Genomic DNA, 22,180 nt, shown 5'->3' with positions numbered 1-22,180 from the left:
TTCCATGTCCTTTTTATGTTGAGGACACCAGAACTGCACACAATACTCCAAGTGACATCTCACGAGAGCAGAGCACAGGGCTAGGGTCACCTCCTTCGACCTGCTGTTCACGCTCCTTTTGATGCAGCCCAGGATACGGTTGGCTTTCTGGGCTGTGAGCACACACTGAAGACATTTCATGCTCATTTTCTTATTGTCCAACACCCCCAGGTCCTTCTCCGCAGGGCTGCTCTGAATCTTTTTTCTGCCCAGCCTGTAGCTGTGCCTGGGATTGCTCCGACCCAGGTGTAGGACTTTGCACTTGGCATGGTTATACTTCATGAGGTTGGCATCAGCCCACCTCACAAGCATGTCAAGGTTCCTCCAGATGGCATCCCTTCCCTCCAGCGTATCAACCAAACCACACAGCTTGGTATCCTCGGCAAACTTGCCGAGGGCGCACTCAATCCCACTGTCCATGTCAGTGCCAAAGATGTTGAACAAGACCGGTCCCAACACCCATCCCTGAGGAACATCACTCATTACTGGTCTCCAGCCAGACATTAAGCCATTGACCACAACTCTTTGCATGCAGCCATCCAGCCAGTTCTTCATCCACCAAATGGTCCGTCTACCAAATTATGTCTCTCCAATTTAGGGACAAGGATGTCTTGCAGGACAGTGTCAAACGCTTTGCACAAGTCCATTATGATGAATAAATATCATAAAGAATTTGCAACTCTTTAAATACTAAATCAAGAGAAATGTCAGATTCAATGTATGAATTTTCTTATTCATGCATTTCTGGACTTTTATATGTGATTGGAAACCAAATAACCTAGTTGTAGCCATTCAAAATGTGTCTTAGACAAGGCTGCAAAGCTGTCTGAATATCAGTATTCATTAGATTCAGCTGAGATTAATGTGGTTTTTTTTGTAGTTGCTCCTATATAAATCTGAAATTACTAATTTTATTATATTTGTAATAACATTATTCAAACCAAATGGTGACAATCTGGTGTTTTAGAATTCCTTGTGGTTTCACGTCAGAGCATGTGGGCTTCAGGGTGCTGCACAAGGAGAGCTGGGCTCTGTTTCTAAATCAGTTTCATAGCAGCTTCACAGAATAATAAGCACAAATGAGCACTGTTGGTTATTTTCATACATCATAGCTAACATCATGACCTTAAGTAAATGGCTAACTTTGTCTCAGTTTTCCTATATATAGTGATGCTTGAGATTTTAAAGGCCCTTAATATAGATAGTTTGAAAGTGTAAAAAGTTATCAGCCCACTATTTTAAAAGCTTTTAAAATTATGGCACTAAAATCAAGATTGATTTTCTCTAGAATACAAACACCATTCTCAAATGTAAAAGGAAGCAATTTCATAAATCACAAAGGCAGAGGACAGGGAAATATAAAGCAGTTAAGATTCATTATCTTTGTGTGCCATCTTATATGAAATACAAAGGAGAATGAGTAATGCATCAAGGCAGACACTGTTCTACATTCTTGGAAGGAGCTGTAAAACTATCAGCAGCAAGATTCAAGATACAGCCAGTACATGGCACTTCAACAATGAATAGAATATAATTTTCCTGATCAAAATGCAGATGAGCTCTGAAAATTCAGGTCATTACTAAATCAAATTTTTCCTCCTGAAGAGAGGTGAATAGCACATGATCTGTCCTTGTCTGTGATGTGCATGATCTGTTCTTCTTAGTCATATCTGTACTGTGCTTATTTGAATACTGGTTGATGAGTTCTCAAGATCTGCAGAGTAACAGTCCTGTTTCTCATCATTCTTCGTAGGTGTTTGATTTTAGAATCTAGGCTGTTAATTACATTAAAATCCAAATGGCAGGATTCTTACTGTAAATGAGAAGTTTAGTGTCTCGTAAGATATCTATGTAAAATGTACTGGCCATTCATTTTACTGAAGGAAGAATGTGTTAACTAGACACGTACCAGACAGCAATGATGACTTCTTTCTGAAGACTGATTAACAAGTTGACAGAAGAAATAGGACGGGCTCTGCTCAGCACTGCCAAATGTTCCCCTTTCGTGACACATGGATAAGAGAGAGACAGCTCTTAAATCTTACCTCAGTGGAACAGTCACTGTATAAAGAAAGGCATCACTGATTTGTAGTCAACTGTTAATGTATTTGCTGCCCTCACCATATTTGTAAGAAATTATGAAGATAAAGATAGGTTGGAAATCTGTACAGGGCTCAAGAACTAATCTGTAAAACCACAAGTTAACATACAGTCTGAAAATTCATTAGGTATTTGTAAGTGAATACTCCTCAAATAGAGAGAAATTTAAAATCAGTAACTTTGCACTGAAATAAGGTGCATAAGGATCTATGTTATTTCAAGATATAAAAGCTAAGTATTATTTTGGATGCAGCAGACAGTAAGGCAGATAATTGTTACAAAATTGATAATTGTCACAGCCTAGAAAAATCTGCCAGTTGGTACCATTTCTGCCAATTTCTGTTGCTGGACCCTACTGCCATATCAGCATGAATTTAGGTTTCTGAGGATGGACTGCCAGCAATCCTCATGAATGCTCCCAGCTGGCAAGGTACCAGGTAAACTGCTGACCTGAAAGACATGACACTGTTTTCACAGGATGATGAACAGAATGGTCGTACTCTCCTGGAGGAGCTCTTTGCATCCTTCTCTGCTTTGTGTCAGAGCTGTTACATTTTTTCACTGTATTTTTAACCCCCCTGATCCATAGAAATTCTGCTTCTGGGGCAAGAGTAACACAACTCTCAGATCTAACATGACAACGATTTTCTGCAGACGTTAAGATCCTGTGAGAAACTCAACAATCTGAACAAATTCAGTGAGAGTTTGAAGCTGTGTCATGAGATCAAGAACAGAGATTTAACATATTTTTTTCTTTGAAGTTCATATGTGAGACAGCGACTTGGCATCTTTGACATTTACGAGTAAACTTGAACAAATTGTCATGAACCAACATACTGGTTACTGTACTTATTACTGGAGTAACTCATCACTACTTGCCAAGTAAATTAAGTTGTTTTGGGATAATATTCAAACTACATAGAAAAGGCTCAGCAATTTATTTTTATGCTAGTCTCTCTGGGTATCAAATTTTGAATGGCCTCAAAATTAGCATGTTTCTATAATGGTAATTCTTTTGAAGGGTTTATTTATTCATTCCTAAAATACATTCATATATGTATATTAATATATTCTAAAATACATTCTTATTCATAAATACATAAAATACTGTTCTGCAGTATTTTAACTGTATGACTATTTTTTTTCCAGGAAAACAGGCTGCCTTAGAACCATTTATTTTGCTGAACCTCTTGCCGAATGCAACAGACAAATACTACACTTACAATGGGTCTTTGTCAACTCCTCCATGCTTCGAAACAGTTGAATGGATTGTGTTTAAAGATACCATAAGTATTTCTGAAAACCAGGTAATGTGCTTAATGTATTCCAACCAAACAATAGTACATAATAGCAAAGAAAAGCAGTTGCTATGTATGTGGTAAAAGCCCATGGCATTCATTGCCAGCCCAACAACCTAGATTTTCTTCTATCTGTTTATAAATTTTTCATGCAGATGTGAAATTAGAAAGTAAATCTATTACTCCACTGTGTTATCTTTTCTCTTTTTTAGCTCAGGACTAGATTCTGAATCATTTCTTGCCTTAGAAGGGAGTAAGAGCACACTTCCTAATTCTACAGGCTGTCTGGACTTACATAGCCCAGATAAAGATGAGTGCAAAACACTCTTCCCATATTCCCCCAGCTAAAAGGTGGTGCTGGGCAAAGCATAGCTCCAACAGCAGAGTGATTGAGAAATACAGGTGTAGTAAAGCATTAGATATACTGCTGGTATAGAGGAACAAAAGTTCAGTGCTACCTAGGAGAGCTCGTCTGGGAGACTTTATCCGCCATCTGTTTCCCCAGGTCTTTTCCCTGTTAACAGTATCCGGTTAGTTTTTTATGACTTCTGACTTCTGCTTTTCCCTTGCCTCTTCTAGTTAGCTGTATTTTGTGAAGTCCTTACAATGCAGCAGTCTGGTTATGTTATGCTGATGGACTATCTGCAAAACAACTTTCGAGAACAGCAGTACAAATTCTTTGGGCAAGTGTTTTCATCTTACACTGGACAAGAAGAAATTCATGAAGCAGGTATTTACTGAACAGTCATTCCTCTCCACAGGTTGAAAGACAATTATCAGTAAAAGAATTCATCCTAGCATGAAGGTACTCATTTTAAATTGTGCAAAAAGTAGCACACTGTATTATTACTCATAAATCTATCACTTCAGAGAAAAAAAATAGCAATCATAAAACATGTCAGATTAAATGGAGTGGAAAATTAAACGCTTGTCTTGACCAAACGTTCAGTGAAGATCACGTCAGTTCAAACTTTCTTGCTCTGCCCTTTAAATCTTTCAGACTTAAACAAAGCTGCCTTTTCAGGGGCTGCAAGAGGATTTTGTTTTACAAACCCATTTGGTTTTTTGTTGTGTAATGTTCCAGCAAAGGCTGAAGTGAGGTCACCACACTAATTTCAAGTAGTCTGCTGTGAAAGCATTAGATGGAGAGAATCCCAGAAGCCAGATTCTGTTATCTGTTTTACCTAAAACCTCAGGGAGGTTTGTGACGGTTATCTGGCCAAAGGAAAACATTCTGTAATGGGAAACAAGATCTAGCGCTAAATATGGAAGTCAATGATTTCTATACTTACAAGCATAGAGGAATAAATAGTAAATGTCTATTTGTGAGGATTATGTTGCTACTCGGATGGGGATACCTGTAGATTCCTAAACTCAGTTGAGTCGTGCTTAATTAAACATAAACAAATGAGTGAAGCATGTGGTGTAGTTGTCTCTGGATGAGAAAGAAGTATGCCTTCATTTTAATTCACCTTAGTTGAGTGGATATGTTTTTTCCCCACTGGAAAAATACGATGTATAAGACTTACATACAAGCTAGCGGACATTCATCATTCAGAACTGCTGGAGGGCTGGGTCTGCTGTACAAGTACATGATGCTGTTTTGCCAAACTGCTTCACAGGATAACTTCACTGCCTCATTTCTATAACCAGTCCATGACATTTCTGTTTTGGCCTCAGCTTGTCATTAACCTCTCAGATGTCTGCTCAGGATGTGAATTGTTTTGCATTGGTCAAAGCCAAGAAATAGCTGTTCTGACAGGGTTTCTTTGTTCAGGTACTAAGTAGCACTTGATATTTTGAAGTTTGGAAGAGTATGGAACTCAGCTGCAACAATCAAGCAAATTAGAATCATAGAATAGTTAGGGCTGGAAAGGACCTTAAGATCATCAAGTTCCAACACCCCTGCCATGGTCAGGGACACCTCGCACTAAACCATATCACCCAAGGCTTCGTCCAGCCTGGCCTTGAACACTGCCAGGGATGCAGCATTCACAACCTCCCTGGGCAACCTATTCCAGTGCCTCACCACCCTAACAGGAAAGAATTTCTTCCTTATATCCAACCTAAACTTCCCCTGTTTAAGTTTGATCCCATTACCCCTTGTCCTGTCATTACAGTCCCTAATGATGAGTCCCTCCCCAGCATCCTTATAGGCCCCCTTCAGATACTGGAAGGCTGCTATGAGGTTTCCACGCAGCCTTCTCTTCTCCAGGCTGAACGGCCCCAACCTTGTCAGCCTATGGAGGTGCTCCAGCCCCCTGATCATCCTCATGGCCCTCCTCTGGACTTGTTCCAACAGTTCCGTGTCCTTTTTATGTTGAGGACACCAGAACTGCGCACAATACTTCTAGTGAGGTCTCACGAGAGCAGAGTAGAGGGCCAGGATCACTTCCTTCAACCTGCTGGTCATGCTCCTTCTGATGCAGCCCAGGATACGGTTGGCTTTCTGGGCTGTGAGCGCACACTGAAGCCAGCTCATATTGATTTTCTCATAAAAAAAAAAAAAAACCACAAAACCTTCGGGTACTGGAATGCTGCTATGAGGTCTCCACGCAGACTTCTCTTCTCCAGGCTGAAAACCCCCAACTTTCTCAGCCTATCTTCATACAGGAAGTGCTCCAGCCCCTTTATTATCCTCATCGCCCTCCTTAGGACTTGTTCCAACAGTTCCATGTCATTTTTATGTTGAGGACACCAGAACTGTACACAGTACTCCAAGCAAGGTCTCACGAGAGCAGAGCAGAGAGGCGGGATCGCCTTCGACCTGCTGGTCATGCTCCTTTTGATGCAGCCCAGGATATGAAAAAATTGATTGAATAATCATTGCAACAGAAGAGGTTTCCTGTAAATCAGGACCAAAAGATGACCTTATTCAGTCATATCTGATGTGGTTGCCCAACAGTCCTCTTTATAACATGCTTGTATTTAATTGACACAATTAAATACATTTATGTTTCTGAATAGACTTACAAAACACACTGTTGATTTGGCCTGACTTAAAGAAAGATTATGATTCTCCAAGTCCTTCCGTTTAATGAAGTTCCCTGGGAGAGAGACCACTTATGTCCATGTGTCAGTAGGAAATGAATCTTCTCAGTCCTTAGTAACTAGAAGTCAATCTACAATGAAAAAAATGTCATAGGCAGAACACCTTTGAAGACAGAGACTGGAACTTCTGCCACCTGCAATTCACTTGCCTCCTAGGTGGTTGCAATACAGCCATGACCTTGGCCTTGGCTCTTGTTGCTGCAGTAGAAGGAAACTACTTTCAGCTTTGCTATCCTAATCTAGATTTCCATAGAGATTCACAAGAGATAAAACTGAGTAATACCGTTTAAGACAGGTCCTTGCTTCCTTCTGGCCACTCCGTAGGCTGATACCTGAAGGAGTGTAAGTTAAAAAATCTGGCCATAAGCAAGGAGGAACAGAAAGGATCATGAAAATTTCAAGTCTACCTGTACATATTTCACATTCTGCTATTTGTGTACACTATGTAAACGCAATAAGATCACATGCACATACATAATACACATATTTATGTACATACATGCATTTATAAACACATGAATGCAATTACAGGATTTGTTTAGTATAGAACATTTGAGGAGCATTTATATTTTCACCTGTTTTAAGAAAAGGTAAATTAGAAGTCCTGGGAATTATTACATGTTGAGATGTAATAACTGTAACATGAATGCCCAAGTCCTCAAGAATAAATAAGCTTATGCATTTCATGGTTAGTATTCCAAAATTCTTGTAGTCAACAGAGAGAAAGCAGTCTTTGAAATCCCTTTAGACAATGCAAGAGGAATTACTAGAGTCGGTTGTACTCAAGTAGATAACTGAAAAATCTTGACCCAGGGGCATTTTCATCATTTTTCTGCTGAGGAGGGAGACTGTGAAAGTGGCTAGGTGGGCACATGGTGGCCACCCAAGGTCAAACCCTCACACATACTTTACTGCTCCACCTCCATCATAAAGATAGGCTGGGAATACTGAAAAACTACTTTTTACCAGAAGCTGGCAGGGAGCTGAAAAGCCCTTGAGTGTCTTAATGCAAATGAAGTGGTTTCACTCCTTCCACGAATGAAAACTGGATTTAAAAGATAAAAATCTCAAGCCCATATTCAACTAAAAGTAGAAGAAAGCAACAAACGTGGAAAAAATACCCTGAGTTATCCAGTGCTGCCTCAAAACTATATGTAGTTTTATTCCAACTCTTTCAAACTGATAGATGCATAAATCCAGGCTTTTTTTAAATATATATATATATATGAATAAGGCAAATTTGTGCATCTTATAAAAGTCTTTTTGTAAAAAAAACCAAAAAAACAGTCCAGGCAGTTTTTAAAAATTATTCCTCTAATGTAACCTGGTGCTACCTGGTGATGTAATTCAGTTTAAATTAAGAACTTCTAAATTACACAGGTAGCGTTTTATTCCACAGAAGAATAAGCAAATACAGGTGCATTATCATTATATGATATGCAAACCCAGCATCTCTGGTGAAAGCAGAGACCAGAATTCAAGCCCAGATGGGGCTTGGATAGGTCTGTGTCTTCCTGTGAATGAATCCAGTTGAATATCTGTGATTTCAGATTAGTAAAAGACTCAGTAACTACCTTTCTTGCAGTCTCCTTGCCCAGATTTTCTAAAAGTCAGTATCAGAGCAGAAGTCTTTAATTAGGTAAGTTGTTATGTGATGTCCTTGCTTTTCCCAGTCTCTTGGGAGACAAAGTGGGAAAAGTCAAGAACAAAATACTTCTGTGTTACTGAGACTGGCAGGAAAAGAAGCAGCACAGGTAGAATGACTGATGAAGAGGCATCCAGAAGAAGGGCAAGAGACAAAGAATTGAGGTGAAAGAGTATGCAGATGACTGTCACGTAGGAATATTGTTAGTCACTGCTGAGATGAACAGGAAAAAGTATCAAAGGAAAAAAAAAAAAAAAAGGAAGACACCTTTTTATAGGGGGGAAAATAGTAAAGAAAAAAGGAAAACTGAAAAAAATAATACTAGAATCACCAATCTTTTACCTTTAAAAGCTTTATAATACTGCTTAGTTGGCCTGAATACACTCACAACCAAATTCACTCAGATTAAAAAGGGAGGAAAAAGGACAGTAGAGTTTGAAATAGCGAGAAGCTTTGTACTTTTACTATGAAAAAGTGGAGAGTTATTTTAAACACCTTCAAAAAAAAACTAGCTGAAGAGCGTTTAGATTCATTATTAAAAAAAAAAAAAAAAAATTAAACCGGAGTTTGTCATCTGCCTTAAGGCTCAGAACTGAGAACTGCTGGTCTAATGATTTCCTTTTGCCATCTGGTGGAAATGGGGTGGAACGACAAGTTTTAGTAATGCAATGGAATGCACACAACTTGGTTTGGTTTTGGTTTTGGTTTTTTTGTTTTTTTAAATTTGCTCTTCCTTTATGTCAATTCAAAGAATTCCGTGTAATGACTAAAATGCTATATTGGATATATAGCACATGAGATTCAAGGCAAGCTACAGAATGTCACATAGAGTAACATTGCTTCTACCAGTAGCTCACACACACACAAAAAGAAACACTGCTTATTTTCCATTGACCAGCTCAGACCAGCACTGCTCAAACCTGCCCATCAACGTGCAGAATGGAAGAAACTGGCTTTAGACTGAGGGAGGACAGATTTAGTTTAGATATTAGGAAGAATTTTCCTGTGAGAGTGGTGAGGTCCTGACACAGGGTGCCCAGAGAAGTTGTGGCTGCCCCATCCTGGCACTGTTCAGGGCCAGGTTCGACGGGGCTTACAGCAACCTGGTCTAGTGGAAGTTGTCCCTGTAATGGCAGGGAGGGTTAGAAGTAGATGGTCTTTAAGGTCCCTTCCAAGACAAATCATTCTGTGATTCTACGAGGTTTTTTTTCAGGGTATCTTCTTGAGGGGTTTCAGTGCCCTCCTGTGTTCAAGTGTCAGATTGCAAAGTTACTGGAAAAAAATCTTTTCTCCTTTCTTCCAAAATGCAGTATTGTCAACCAAAATTGTTGCAGTATCATGGTGTTTGCTTCCTTTAAAAGAACTCCAAAGATTCTACACTTGTTTTCTTAATTAGCTAGATAATTTTTTTGCTTTCTTTTCGTAGGTACTCAGAGTTTGGTTTAAACAGATTATGACATTTGAAAAGTATGTTTCTTCATTTATTCCAAATAAGGAATGATTAAGTAACTACTGGTGCAAAAGTCAAGCTGATAGTTTTGTAATAAAAATATTTTCATCTAATCATTGTAATATGTAAGATTTAATTAAATTGTTGAATGATTCAAAGATTTTGAGAAGTCTAATAGATTAAATAAAGCAGTACAATAAGGTAGTAAATGAAGCAATAGACTGAATAGTATGCCTTTTCAGTACGTATGAAAGGAAATTCTGCTGTAAGAAAGGAACTTTCCAAAAGCTAGGGCAGGTGCAGATAGCCACTCTGATCATTTCAACCAAAATTCAAAACCCATGCAGTCTCAAAGAGATAAAAAGAGGGATTTATGCCAGGGATCCCTGGCCTTCATTCTGAGACATCAAAACAACTCAAGTTGCACTACTCTCAAATTACGGACCAAAAACTAGGAACACTTTTGACAGTCATGTCCATTCTTCAGTGCTGGGTCTTAGGACACAGTTCCCCCACCAACAGAGGGGATGAAGAGAGTGGGGGAGGGAGAATAATGTCTCAGTCCAACCCCAAACAAGCCATGAATGATGCAGCTCTATATAATGTTGCTTTATTTTTTCATGTATCACAACTTACTGGTCATTTTTCAATGAGCTTCAGCTAAATAATTTAAATTTTCTGCTAATGTCTTTTTTTTCATACAGTTTAATCTATATTTGGCCTTGTATGTTATTTTTTAACCATGCACAGGTACTCAGGCGATTTAAAAAACAAATTTCAGAGTCTCAGTAAATTTCTAGCACAGTGGTAATCAATATATCTGTATGTCTAGAAAAGTATTGAAACATGGATCTTGCTTGGATGAGATGAAAAAGCCTGGCAGAGGGGGGAGTCTGAAACACATGCAAGAGCAGCTGCCTGACCAGGAGTGCAAGTTCCAGGCTCACAAAGAAGGTGCATGAGCCAGGCCCAGGACTACAGCAGTCTGCTCAGACATTTTCAGCCTATGTCTCGATGGTGCCTTAGTATAGTATAATAACATGAAATCACTATCTGCTAGCTTCATCATTTTTGCTGAAGGAAGAATGCATTAACTAGACACATACCAGATAACAATGATAGCTTCTGTCTGACAGTTGATTAATGTGTTGACAGGAGAAATAGAAGCATGGGCTTTGCTCAGCATTTCAAAATGTTTCCCTTTTATGACACATCTGATTCTCCTCTTTGCCTTTTGTTTCTTCTTTGGTACTATAAAAATATTCAAACATCCTTGAGAGAAAATTCAAGTGTGATAGGTTTGCCTTTAACCTTTAAAAACGTCTCTAAGTAACAGGACAAGAGGTAACAGCCTCAAGCTGCACCAGGGGAGGTTTAGACTGGATATTAGGAAAAAAGTATTCACTGAAAGGATGGTGAGGCATTGGAACAGGCTGCCCAGGGAAGCAGTGGAATCACCATCCCTGGAAGTGTTAAAAAACTGTGTAGTTGAGGCCCTCAGTGATACGGTTTAGTGGTGAACTTAGCAGTCCTGGGGTAAAGGTTGGACTTATCATAAAGGTCTTTTCCAACATAGTTGATTCTGTGATTTTATGACTCTATGATTCTGATAGACCCATAAAAACATAGGAATGGAAAGTTTTCATCCCCAGGACATATATATGAATATGTTTTGTGGTTTACATTTTATTTCTTGTGAATTGGATATTAATATTTCACAAAATATGGTATGCGGGGTGATGACAATGATGACGCAATCCTCAAATTAACTTGCTTTTGAAAATCTATTGTTTAAATACTGGCTCTGTTTACAGTACATGTCATCTCGGGTATTTTAGTCAAAAAACTAAAGATGAGGCACCTGAAAGACTTGCACTAATTTTCTCTGGAGGTGGCTCTAGATCTCAGTAAATTCACTTGTATAATTTAAAAAAACAGTGTATTCTTTCCTCTTTCTTCCAGTTTGCAGCTCAGAACCTGAAAATGTTCAATCTGATCCAAAGAATTATACCAGTCTTCTTGTTACATGGGAAAGACCTCGGGTTGTGTATGACACCACTATTGAGAGATTTGCTGTCTTTTATCAACAGTTGGATGGAGAAGACCAGACTAAGCATGAGTTTCTGACAGATGGGTATCAGGACTTGGTAACTGTAAACTCTTCAAGTTTCATACAAAGGGGTGATGGCAAAACACTCACTGTTAATTATCTTAAGGGATTAAAGAGTAGCTGGGAGCTGAATCAATGAAAAATCACTTCTTTGGCTGCAGCTCACAGAAGCTGTATTCCATTCTTCGGCTGTGAAGCTACAAAGAGCAAGAAAAATAAACAGCCTGTCTTGCCCAAAAGAGAGAAAGCTTTTGCTGGTTGCTGTTCTGATTTGCTTTTACTGTCCCCAGAAGTTTATGACCATATTAATCTCAGAGCTCCTTAGCCATAAACCCCTTAGTCAGTTAATAGTGGTCTATGCTTTGTAGCTTACTGATGTGAAAGAGTGATCTACACAATCAATAAGATTCAGTACAGTCATACAGCTGTTACTGATTACAGCTTCATGGTGTTTTACTAATGTGATCTGTTCCTCTAACCCCCTTTAAAGACTCATAGCTTACTTACCAGAGATTATGTTACCTAAGCTAATGTTCAGCATTAAATAATCGTATAGTTTGGTGACCTTCATGTAAAAATTCCCAAGTGTTTTTTTTTTAAGTTGACTGAAAAACATTTGTGACAGTAAAATGTAAAAAGCATACATTAAGAGTCCTAGAAGAAAGTAGCTGTATGGTTCATATAAAAATGTGTTATGAAAAAAATAACATTTTCAAATATTTGAATCTTATTTGCAAGTAAATGATTAAACATGTTTTTTTCTTTTAGGGGGCTATTCTAAATAATCTCCTGCCCAATACAAGTTATGTTCTTCAGATAGTTGCTGTTTGCTCTAATGGTCTATATGGAAAATACAGCGACCAAGTCATTGTTGATATGCCTTTAGAGGACACAGGTAAGTGGTCTTTGGAGCTTGGTGATCACTTTTAGATAAAAATCTGTATTTGAAGAAGTAACTTGTTTGCAAACCAGTTAAATTTCACAACTACCAAAATATGCTAAAATGAAATTTCAAAATCGCTGCAGTTAACTTTCAGCATGTTCTTTGCTACTGATATTTTACCTGATGTAATTCTCCATTCCTTGTAAACATGACCTATGAAAGACTGCATGTTATTTTTTTTTTAATATTCTGAAAAACACCTACCTGATTTCAAATCTCACAAGTTTATCTCAGTAATGTAATGTAGGGAAATAAAGCCATGTTTGGTATTATTTCCCTATAGTTCAAGCATCCTCCCAAAATTAATCCACACAGCCAAAATATTAAAGAAACAAGCAGTACAAACCCAGTATATGACTTAGAACTTTATATCAATATGACTTAGAAGTCTGTATCAATTGATTTTGTAATTTGATTTCTTATGATTACTTGGAGTTTGATTTCAAAGGACTTGTGGTGATGGAATTCCCTTGCTTCTTAATGCTGCCTCACAAAAAATCAAAAGGCCTAACAACCAAATCTTACTGATTTCACGGCCAGATTTTCTTCTTCTGCCTGCTGGTAAATATGAAATAATTTGAAACTCTAGCATGAAGCTTGATCTTGTCCTTAATAATTCCTTAAATTCTGTGGAAGTTTTAGCATTAGACCCAGTTCTTATCAAAGTGAGTGAGAGCTGTGTTATTAAGAACCCTTACATTAATCATAGGAAAAAATCAAAGACTTTCCAATTAGACAAGAAAACATTTTTTACCTAAGGGCCTGAATTCGTGTGGTTTTTGTAAGTTCAGTTTTATACTTCATTAAGTGTGTTTATCTACAGCAAAGACCTTAGCAATGTTGTGATGTACTTGGGACAATAGGTCAGTTTTTAATTTCAAGGCAACCATATTTCTTTGCAGTGAAAAAGACTATGATTCTCACCAATCTCTATCTCACGAATTATAATCTAATAATGGTAATAGGCTTATAATAGTGCATTTAGTCTGAACGAGGGAGGTGCAGTTTCATGTATAAATTTTCAATAGATGTCTAACTTGCCTTTCAAAAACAATGTATTAAGAAGAATGCATTTTGGAGTCTTAAACTAATATCTGCCAGAATTTTCATATTTCTCTCCAGCTTTCTTAGAAGCTCATACAAAGTTCTGACATTCTGCCTGACATTTAACTTTTCTATTTATCCTTTAGCTACCTCTTAGATACTATATTACTTCAATTCCTTTCCAGAATTTACTGGTTTTGTATTTGAAGAATTTTCTCAGATGAAAGTTTGTCTATGAACCCCCACTACATAGATAGATAGGCAGGTAGATAGATGGTAGATGATAGATAGATGATAGATAGATGATAGATATACATACATAATCTCTATACCTCCATCCCTTTCTACATGGAATGACAAATAAGCAGCATGATGTCATTATTAAGCAACAGTTCAACAAATCAAGTCAGTGCAATGCTGGCATCACAGCTTGAAAATCTCTGCAAACAGACATTGCAAACCAAAATCCAGTATAGATAATGTCTATAGAATGAACCAACCTGCTAGTACTGTTGCATCCCTCCTTAAGGATGAGTTGCATACCACCCCACTTGCTGTGTGCCGTGAGCTCCTTTGGAAGGAAAGGTGGATGCAGAGGCAGGGGGGGAGACAGGAGCACTGGGGCTGGGTAACTGCACAGTGAACCCGTTGTGCAAGCAACTACTGACGGGGAACAAACTTGGCAAGAGGATGATGGGGTGTTCGCTAGTCTGTGGCTGGCTAGTGGCATAGGTACAGCCACTGGTCACGGCATCCCCACTGAACGTCTGTTGAAGTCAGGCAAAACAGTGGCTTTGCATTCATTTCAGTAGAAGGAAGAGCATGGGCCTTGCTTCGGAAACACATACTGGAAAAGTCATTTCACCTTCCAGCGTATAAGCAGAAATTTCTCTGAGATGTGTACTCTCAGACAAGATAATTTGGTGCAGTAAATGTTATATTTAGCAGTTCTGAGTGAAGGTCTGATGTTCTCATGCCTTTTTACCCAGACAATATGCTCTTGTTAAAGAAATGAGAAAATAGAGTACAAGAATACCTCGGAGGCGCAACAATGTAAATATGTATCTGTATAAATTATGAGCAGGTTATCATAACTTTGAGAATGGCATTTTTGTGTCTTCTGTCATTTGAACATTCAAATATGTCTCCTTAATGTTGCATTAATGCATACAAGTATATTCTAATCATGAGCTTTCTTGGTTTTAAATAAAACATTGTAAAGAGGAGAGTTAAATAATCTGCTTATCAGAACTGTAGAAATACCTGCGCTTTTCTGGTTTGTTTTTTTTTTATTTCAGGCACTCCTGAAAATTTGTAATAGATTGAGGTGTGTCTAATGCTTTTCATTTAGTTTTCCAAAAGCTTTAAAATTGAGGAAGATTATTTCAGGTCAAATGAAGTGTTTCAAGGGTATTTTACATTAAGAAATAAAAAGATGGAAAATTTTTAAAGTAAAAATGAAATAGCATAATTAATATTTTGTGTGTTTCAGAAAACTGGTTTTTGGGGATATTTCCAATCTGAAATAGACATAAAGTTATTAAATGTACTTTGTGTTCATTTATTTTCATGCTTCCATAGTAGTACATCTTAAACTGTAAGATAAGGAAAATTCAGGGAAAAAATCCCTCCTCTAATTAGTATTATTCCTATGGGTGTACATTGCTCTGTAAGTTTTATAGATGCTGTTGCAACCCTGAATATGATTTTAAAATATGAAAAAAAGCTTCTGTTCATTTCTAATATTAATGTTTGTTCGCATACTTACTTTTACTAATTATTTACCTCTGAATTAACTGCTGCAAATATTGCAAATATTTTCATATTTAGTACCTTAATATTGCAAGTATTATACAACAGAGATGCAAGAATGTAGATATCTAATGACAAAGATCTGTTCAGAGCAACTTGCTGGTTACAATTATAACTTCAAATTGGTTTTGTGATCTGCTTTATAGATCTTGAGACAAAAGGGGATTTCTTGGAGCTCCTGCTTATGAATTTATGAAAGAAAAGTTACCTTCACCATGAAGACATGAAATAAAATTGACTCACATAAAGCATAAACTAAAACTTTCATTTTCAAGAATTACTCTGATTAAGCCAGTTTAACTAAGATGAAATTCACTGCAGTCACCTCCAGACCCATTCATGTTCATGTTAAGAGCTAAAGTGAGGCATGAGTCATGGAAAAGCATTAGATGAGGCTTTTCCAGGAAGAATTCTGACGTTGGAGTGTTTACTTTTAATGAGGGAAGTTTGAGTATACTGTGCAACACAAATCTGGTGTTCAGAAAACTGAAAACCATTGTTTTAACTTTTTCCTTTTGAGATGCTTGCAAGAGAAAATGTTTCTCTTACCTTCTCCCCACCCTGTCTGAGTGCAAGTGGTTAGTAAGGGCTCTGCAGGTTCTGGGTGATCCACAGACCAGGTTTAAACCCTCTCATTCTCAGCAGTGTTTCATAAGAGGAAGGACCTCTTTCAGGCCATGCTCTGCCGCAGTTTGTGGAAGCCACTGGAGTTCTCATATGACATTTGGCAAATGATCATTGTTGAGACCCCTACTTTGAGAACCCTTCTGTTTTTTCCAGTTCAGAGTGGCAGGCTTTTATCTTGCAAGATAGTGTGTGTGCACACTAAAATGCTTTCCAGCTAGTTTCCACCTAGTAAATGTCACTGGATGTAGCTACACAACCTGCACTGAAAATGGTAGGAATCATGTACATAGTGTTTTAGTCAGCTTTGATAAAAATTCAGTCTTTATTTGCCAATTCAATTTTTTTTCTGGTAGAATTGTTTTTTGAATAACTAAATGTGTGCTTTGACTCTCTAGATAATATCTGTATAGCTCTAAAATTTCTGCAGTAGTTTATTGTGTAGTTAATACCAATGTTACATGCTTTTGCTGACATAGGAAATGATAAATAAGAGTATATCTCTCCTCTCATCTTCCTTTGTGTAGATTTTGGTTGTTTATAAAAAAAAAACCCATGCTGGGATAAGGCTCTCAAATGCTGTCTCCTTCATGGCAGCTCATGCTGTCAGCAATGCTTTGTGAGGGCCTAACTATGCAATTTCTTTGTAACTTGTCTTTGTGATTTTTGTCCTAAAAAAAACTAAGCATATATTAAATGTTCCATTTAGGGATGCTTTCTTCTAATTTTGTGTTGATAAACGGAGAAATCTGAAAACTAATTTAATCAGAAGAAACAGGCTTAACTTTTGTTCTTGCCACGCAGTTTATTACATAAGACAGTACAGAAATGAAAAGATCTTGTGCTGTACACGTTGTTCTACAATTACAAATCTGATTGTTTTAAGAGAGTTTTCTAAAGATTTGCATTGAACGTAAATGTAGGGAAATAGTCACCTTTTTTTGTCTGCTCTATCTTTCACTAAAATGGATTATGAAAAGTTATAAAAAATTTTCTAACTGATGATTTCATTATTTTATTTTAAAATGTAAGCTACAGAATACTCAGTATATGGTTCCATTAAAAATAAACAAGCTTGTTCATCAACCTACATCAATGGGTTGTTTTTTGGAGGGTGCGGTTCTTCTTGGCTGGGGGATGTTAGCAATTTGCATCATCTCCTGTCAAATCAAAACCACAGCAACAGGATTGACAGAACTTCTATAAGTGTGTGTCTCTGATGCTTTTGACAAATACATTTTCTGTGACCAACTAAATTTAAATAGGGTTTGTAAAATTCCTGAAGATTTAGTGCTGTTAATGTATATTTTATATATGGAGAAAACAGCAAGAAGCTGTAGTTTACTGGTGTTACATGAGATCACATACCCTACTGTATACTTTATGTGCATATTTCATTTTTCTGACTGAGTCTGACTAAAGCTCAACTCAAGAATAGTGACCACAGAAAGAATGGATAGAATTCCTCTGTGTTAAAAATATTTTTCAGAGAAGCCTATTGAGTACATACTATCTGGTATGGGTCTACTATGAGAAGACTTTCAAACTAATCACTACAGTATTTGATTTATATCATTGAGAAGCCAGGGAATATCATTATCTCCTCACCCCTTCCTCCCCTCTGCTCCCCTCCCCACCCTGCCCCGGAGACTCCTAGGCTTCCAGGAGTCAGAGGTAAGATCATTTTTCTCTATCTTGTTAATGAAAAGCTAATTCAGTACTCAGTAATTTATAAATGTTTGTTACAAAAGAACAACTTACGAAGATTTTGTGAAGCAAAAATTTGTTTACATGCTATAAACTACAAATAAAGCTGTATGAGCTTGTTAGTTTGATAAACTTTATCTAGTGTATGTTGCATATAACACGTCTCACCTTGTTTTGAAAAGTAGATACAGACAGACCAAAGAGAATACAAATTAAGTCATAGATACACATCTGACTTGCAGAGATAAGAAGTGTAAAGATGACATCTTTGTCCTAGTATACCAAAGCAACTTTATTTGGGAATTGTGGAGGAAATGCAGAGCTGAAGCTCTCTGTGATGCTATTGTTAGAATTGCTTCCCAGGCTTAGGGACTGGCATTTTCACTTAGTGTGAATCAGCCCTCAGAATGCGTGCTAGCACTGGTGCACAGGTAGAGCACTAGAACATTGCTTAGGAGAAAGGCTTAGAAAGATTTAGAAAGGGAATGGACCTTTCTGTGGACCAAAGTAGCAGTCACATGAGTTAATGCTATAGAAGGGGTATTAGATTTCATCACTGGAGATCTATGACAGTTCCTATTACAGATTTATAGGTTTCTTGCAACCTGCTTTGAAGCCTCTTTTCCTGACCACCATCAGAAGTAAAATACTGGATTTAGCTAAAAAGACAGACAGAAGGGTGAGAGACTAACTCTAAACTCAGACAGATATTTCACCTGGGCTGTAGGAGATTCATTTATTGATACTGTTTCAGCTGTTACTTATTTATCCTCAGGACAGTTAGAATAAAACTTGGCTACGGATGTGAAAGGTAACAGGAAGGGATTCTATAGGTACATTGCAAATAAAAGACAGACTATGGACAACATGGGCCCTCTCCAGAACCCATCAAGAGAACTGGCCTCAGTCTTCACTGGCAAATGCTCTGACCACACCATCCAAGTCTTGGAAGGCAGACGCAGGGACTGTGAGAATGAAGACCTTGGGCCCACTGTAGGAGAGGATATGGTTCAAGACCATCTTAAAAACCTGAACATGCACATGTCCATGGGTCCTGATGAAATCCATCCGCAGGTCCTGAAGGAGCTGACAAATGAAGTTGCTAAGCCGCTGCCCTTCATGTTTGAGAAATCATGGCAGTCAGGTGAAGTTCCCGATGACTGGAAAAAGAGAAATATAACCCCCATTTTCAAGAAGGGGGAAAATAGATGACCCAGGGAACTACAGACCAGTCAGTCTCACCTCTGTGCCTGGCAAAATCTTGGAGCAGATTCTCCTGGAAGGCATGCTAAGGCACATGAAAAACAACAAGGTGCTTGGTGACAGCCAGCATGGCTTCACTAAGGGGAATTCCTGCCTCACCAATTTGGTGGCCTTCTATGATGGGGCTACAGAACTGATGCAGAGGGGTAGAGCAGCTGATGTTATCTACCTGGACCTGTGTAAAGCATTTGACACTGTCCCACACGACATCCTTGTCTCTAAATTGGAGAGACATCGATTTGATGGATGGACCACTCGGTGGATAAAGAACTGGCTGGATGGCCACACCCAAAGAGTTGTGGTCAATGGCTCAATGTCCAGCTGGAGACCAGCAATGAGTGGTGTCCCTCAGAGATTGGTGTTGGGACCGATCTTGTTTAGCATTTTCATCGCTGACATGGACAGTGGGATTGAGTGCACCCTCAGCAAGTTTGCCGATGACACCAAGCTGTGTGTTTTGGCTGATACGCTGGAGGAAAGGAATGCCATCCAGAGGGACCTTGACATGCTTGTGAGGTGGGCTGATGCCAACCATGTGAAGCTTAACCATGACAAGAGAAAGGTCCTACACGTGGGTCGGAGCAATCCCAGGCACAGCTACAGGTTGGGCAGAGAAGAGCTTCAGAGCAGCCCTGTAGAGAAGGACATGGGGGTGCTGGTTGATGAGAAAATGAACATGAGCCAGCAGTGTGTGCTAGCAGTCCAGAAAGCCAACTGTATCCTGGGCTGCATCAAAAGGAGTGTGACCAGCAGGTTGAAGGAGGTGATCCTGCCCCTTTACTCTGCTCTCGTGAGATGGCACTTGGAGTATTGTGTGCAGTTCTGGTGTCCTCAACATAAAAAGGCGATGGAACTATTGGAACAAGTCCAGAGGAGGGGCACGAGGATAATCAGGGGACTGGAGCACCTCCCGTATGAAGCCAGGCTGGGAAGTTGGGGTTGTTCAGCCTGGAGAAGAGAAAGCTTAGTGGAGACCTCATAGCAGCCTTCCAGTATCTGGAGGGGGACTTTAAGGATGCTGGGGAGGGACTCTTCATTAGGGACTGTAGTGATCGAACAAGGGATAATGGGTTCAAACTTAAACAGGGGAAGTTTAGATTGGATGTAGGGAAGAAATTCTTCCAGTTAGGGTGGTGAGACATTGGAAGAGCTTACCCAGGGAGGTTGTGAATGCTCCATCCCTGGCAGTGTTCAGGACCGGGTTGGATAAAGCCGTGAGTGATATAGTTTAGAGTGAGGTGTCCCTGCCCATGGCAGGGGGATGGGAACTTGATGATCTTAAGGTCCTTTCCAACCCTAACTATTCTATGATTCTAAAAGTGAGGAGACCTCAAAAGCCTTAGAGTAGTTCTTCACTGAGCACCTCATACCTGTTTACTGGGGACTTCTTACGGGATGTGATACATGTGGGTTCATGTCCTTACATTAAATCAAGTGGAGGAGGAGTTTGAAAATGGCCTTACAGTGCTGGACTCTAGAAAGGGTGGGTCTCTTTGGTCTGCCCTGAAATAAGCAAGCAGCCCCACTGCACTGAACATGGTGGCATGGCTGTTGTGCTAGTACGTAACTCCAAGCCTGGGTGCACAGATTACCTTTTTTTCTCTCACTTATATTTCTGCATTAAACTGTACTTTCTCATAGAAAAGGTTTTCATAAACTTGGTTCTCCCTGACCAGGATGTGGTTCCTCAGTGCAGATCCAACCTGTGTTGCAGTATCAGACTAGAGCCAGGCAAAACTGTTGTGGCTGAACATCTCCTGTCTGAATGAACATTGCTACCCCTCAAGCTAGTCCTCAACACAATCTCCAAACACAAGCCTATAAAACATCTTAGACTGGGATTCAATAAATATATTAATTAATCAGTTGAGTACTTGCAGAATTAGTAATTCTGAGATTTTGAAATGTTGGATTATATGGTGTGTATTTTTGTTTTATAGAAGCTGACCTCATTCCTGAACTGAATGAAACTGAAGAATATGAGGTATAGCATTCATTTATATTTGAGTATTTCAAATGCATACATTTCAACTAAATTGAATTTATACTCCATGAAAATTTACAAAACTATGTCACCAGCTGAATTCTGAATTCTGCATTCATATATACATACTCATATATGCATATACAGCCTTCTCTTTCAGTTATATTTCTCTCTAGATAAGTAGAGATATGTCTCTGTTTAGTCCTGTGGTGCTGGAGATGCATGGAGAAGTAAGTGATAACACAGGGTATGCCTAAATATTTTTGAAAATGGAGCATCAAGTTACTGTCACCTTTGAATGAAAATGAATGACAAAATTGTTCATTTAGCAGAATCAAAGCTGGCACCCAACATTAGGCTTTCTAGTTTGTTTAGTGAGAAATCTGGCTTGGGCTTGCTTATGATTGCCCGGTTGGATGGGGCTTTGAGCAACCTGATCTAGTGGAAGGTATCCCTGCCCATGGCAGGGGGTTTGGGAATGGGTGATCTATAAGGTCCCTTCCAACCCAAATTATTCTATGGTGGACTTACCATGTAGTAAACTAAAGGGAAGAAGGCAGTTGTCCAAAAGAGTAACATTCACATGTGCCACCTATGAGTGTGCTATCAGGTGAATTTGACAGTTACTCCAGAATACTTGGAGGTTCATTTACTTCTAAAATTCAAGTTAGACATTACAGTATAACTCTGTTTTATACAGTTTTGGATGTTTTTGTGATAACCTCTGCAGACTTCATATTTGGTAACTAGGTTTCTGGTGTCCCAGCAAGGAGAGAGGTGAAAATACCACAATTATGTTTTTAACAATCTGTAATACCGATTTTAAAACATGGGACAGTTCCTTTGGTAAAACCTACATTTGTATCAAGTATTCCCTCTGAACTTTTATTTTATAGTTTCAGTCTATGACCACCATATTCTCACTGAGTGGCAAGTCCTTGTTAGTTAAATAGACAGTCTGTGCTTACCTGGCTATTTTTACCCTTCCTTGTATTTGTGGACACTGAGTAACCAATAATACAGCTATTTCTCTGGTAATGTAAGCTATGTAGCTAGATTGTTATATTGCATCTGTCAGGATGATAACTGAGTGCCAGTGAATGTCAACTG

The 22,180-nt window shown here is 38.6% G+C and overlaps 1 protein-coding gene across 7 annotated transcripts in view; it reads left to right on the top strand.

Annotated features, from left to right (window-relative positions):
* PTPRZ1 (protein tyrosine phosphatase receptor type Z1) overlaps window positions 1-22,180 on the top strand; it is a 141,922-nt gene that overhangs the window by 78,317 nt on the left and 41,425 nt on the right. For all 7 annotated transcript variants that reach the window (XM_061372981.1, XM_061372983.1, XM_061372984.1 and 4 more), the window contains exons 7-11: window positions 3,289-3,446; window positions 4,017-4,167; window positions 11,546-11,730; window positions 12,462-12,588; window positions 21,027-21,070. In XM_061372981.1, coding sequence (XP_061228965.1) covers window positions 3,289-3,446; window positions 4,017-4,167; window positions 11,546-11,730; window positions 12,462-12,588; window positions 21,027-21,070 — 665 coding nt within the window. The remainder of the gene's footprint in view (window positions 1-3,288; window positions 3,447-4,016; window positions 4,168-11,545; window positions 11,731-12,461; window positions 12,589-21,026; window positions 21,071-22,180) is intronic.

The sequence above is a fragment of the Neopsephotus bourkii genome, unplaced genomic scaffold (assembly GCF_033783945.1).
Source record: "Neopsephotus bourkii isolate Nb327-2 ecotype Australia unplaced genomic scaffold, CSIRO-AGI_Nbou_v1 NB_1624, whole genome shotgun sequence".
Classification (NCBI taxonomy): domain Eukaryota; kingdom Metazoa; phylum Chordata; class Aves; order Psittaciformes; family Psittacidae; genus Neopsephotus; species Neopsephotus bourkii.
The sequence above is the reverse complement of the archived record's forward strand: the minus strand, read 5'-3'. Positions and strand labels throughout refer to the sequence as shown.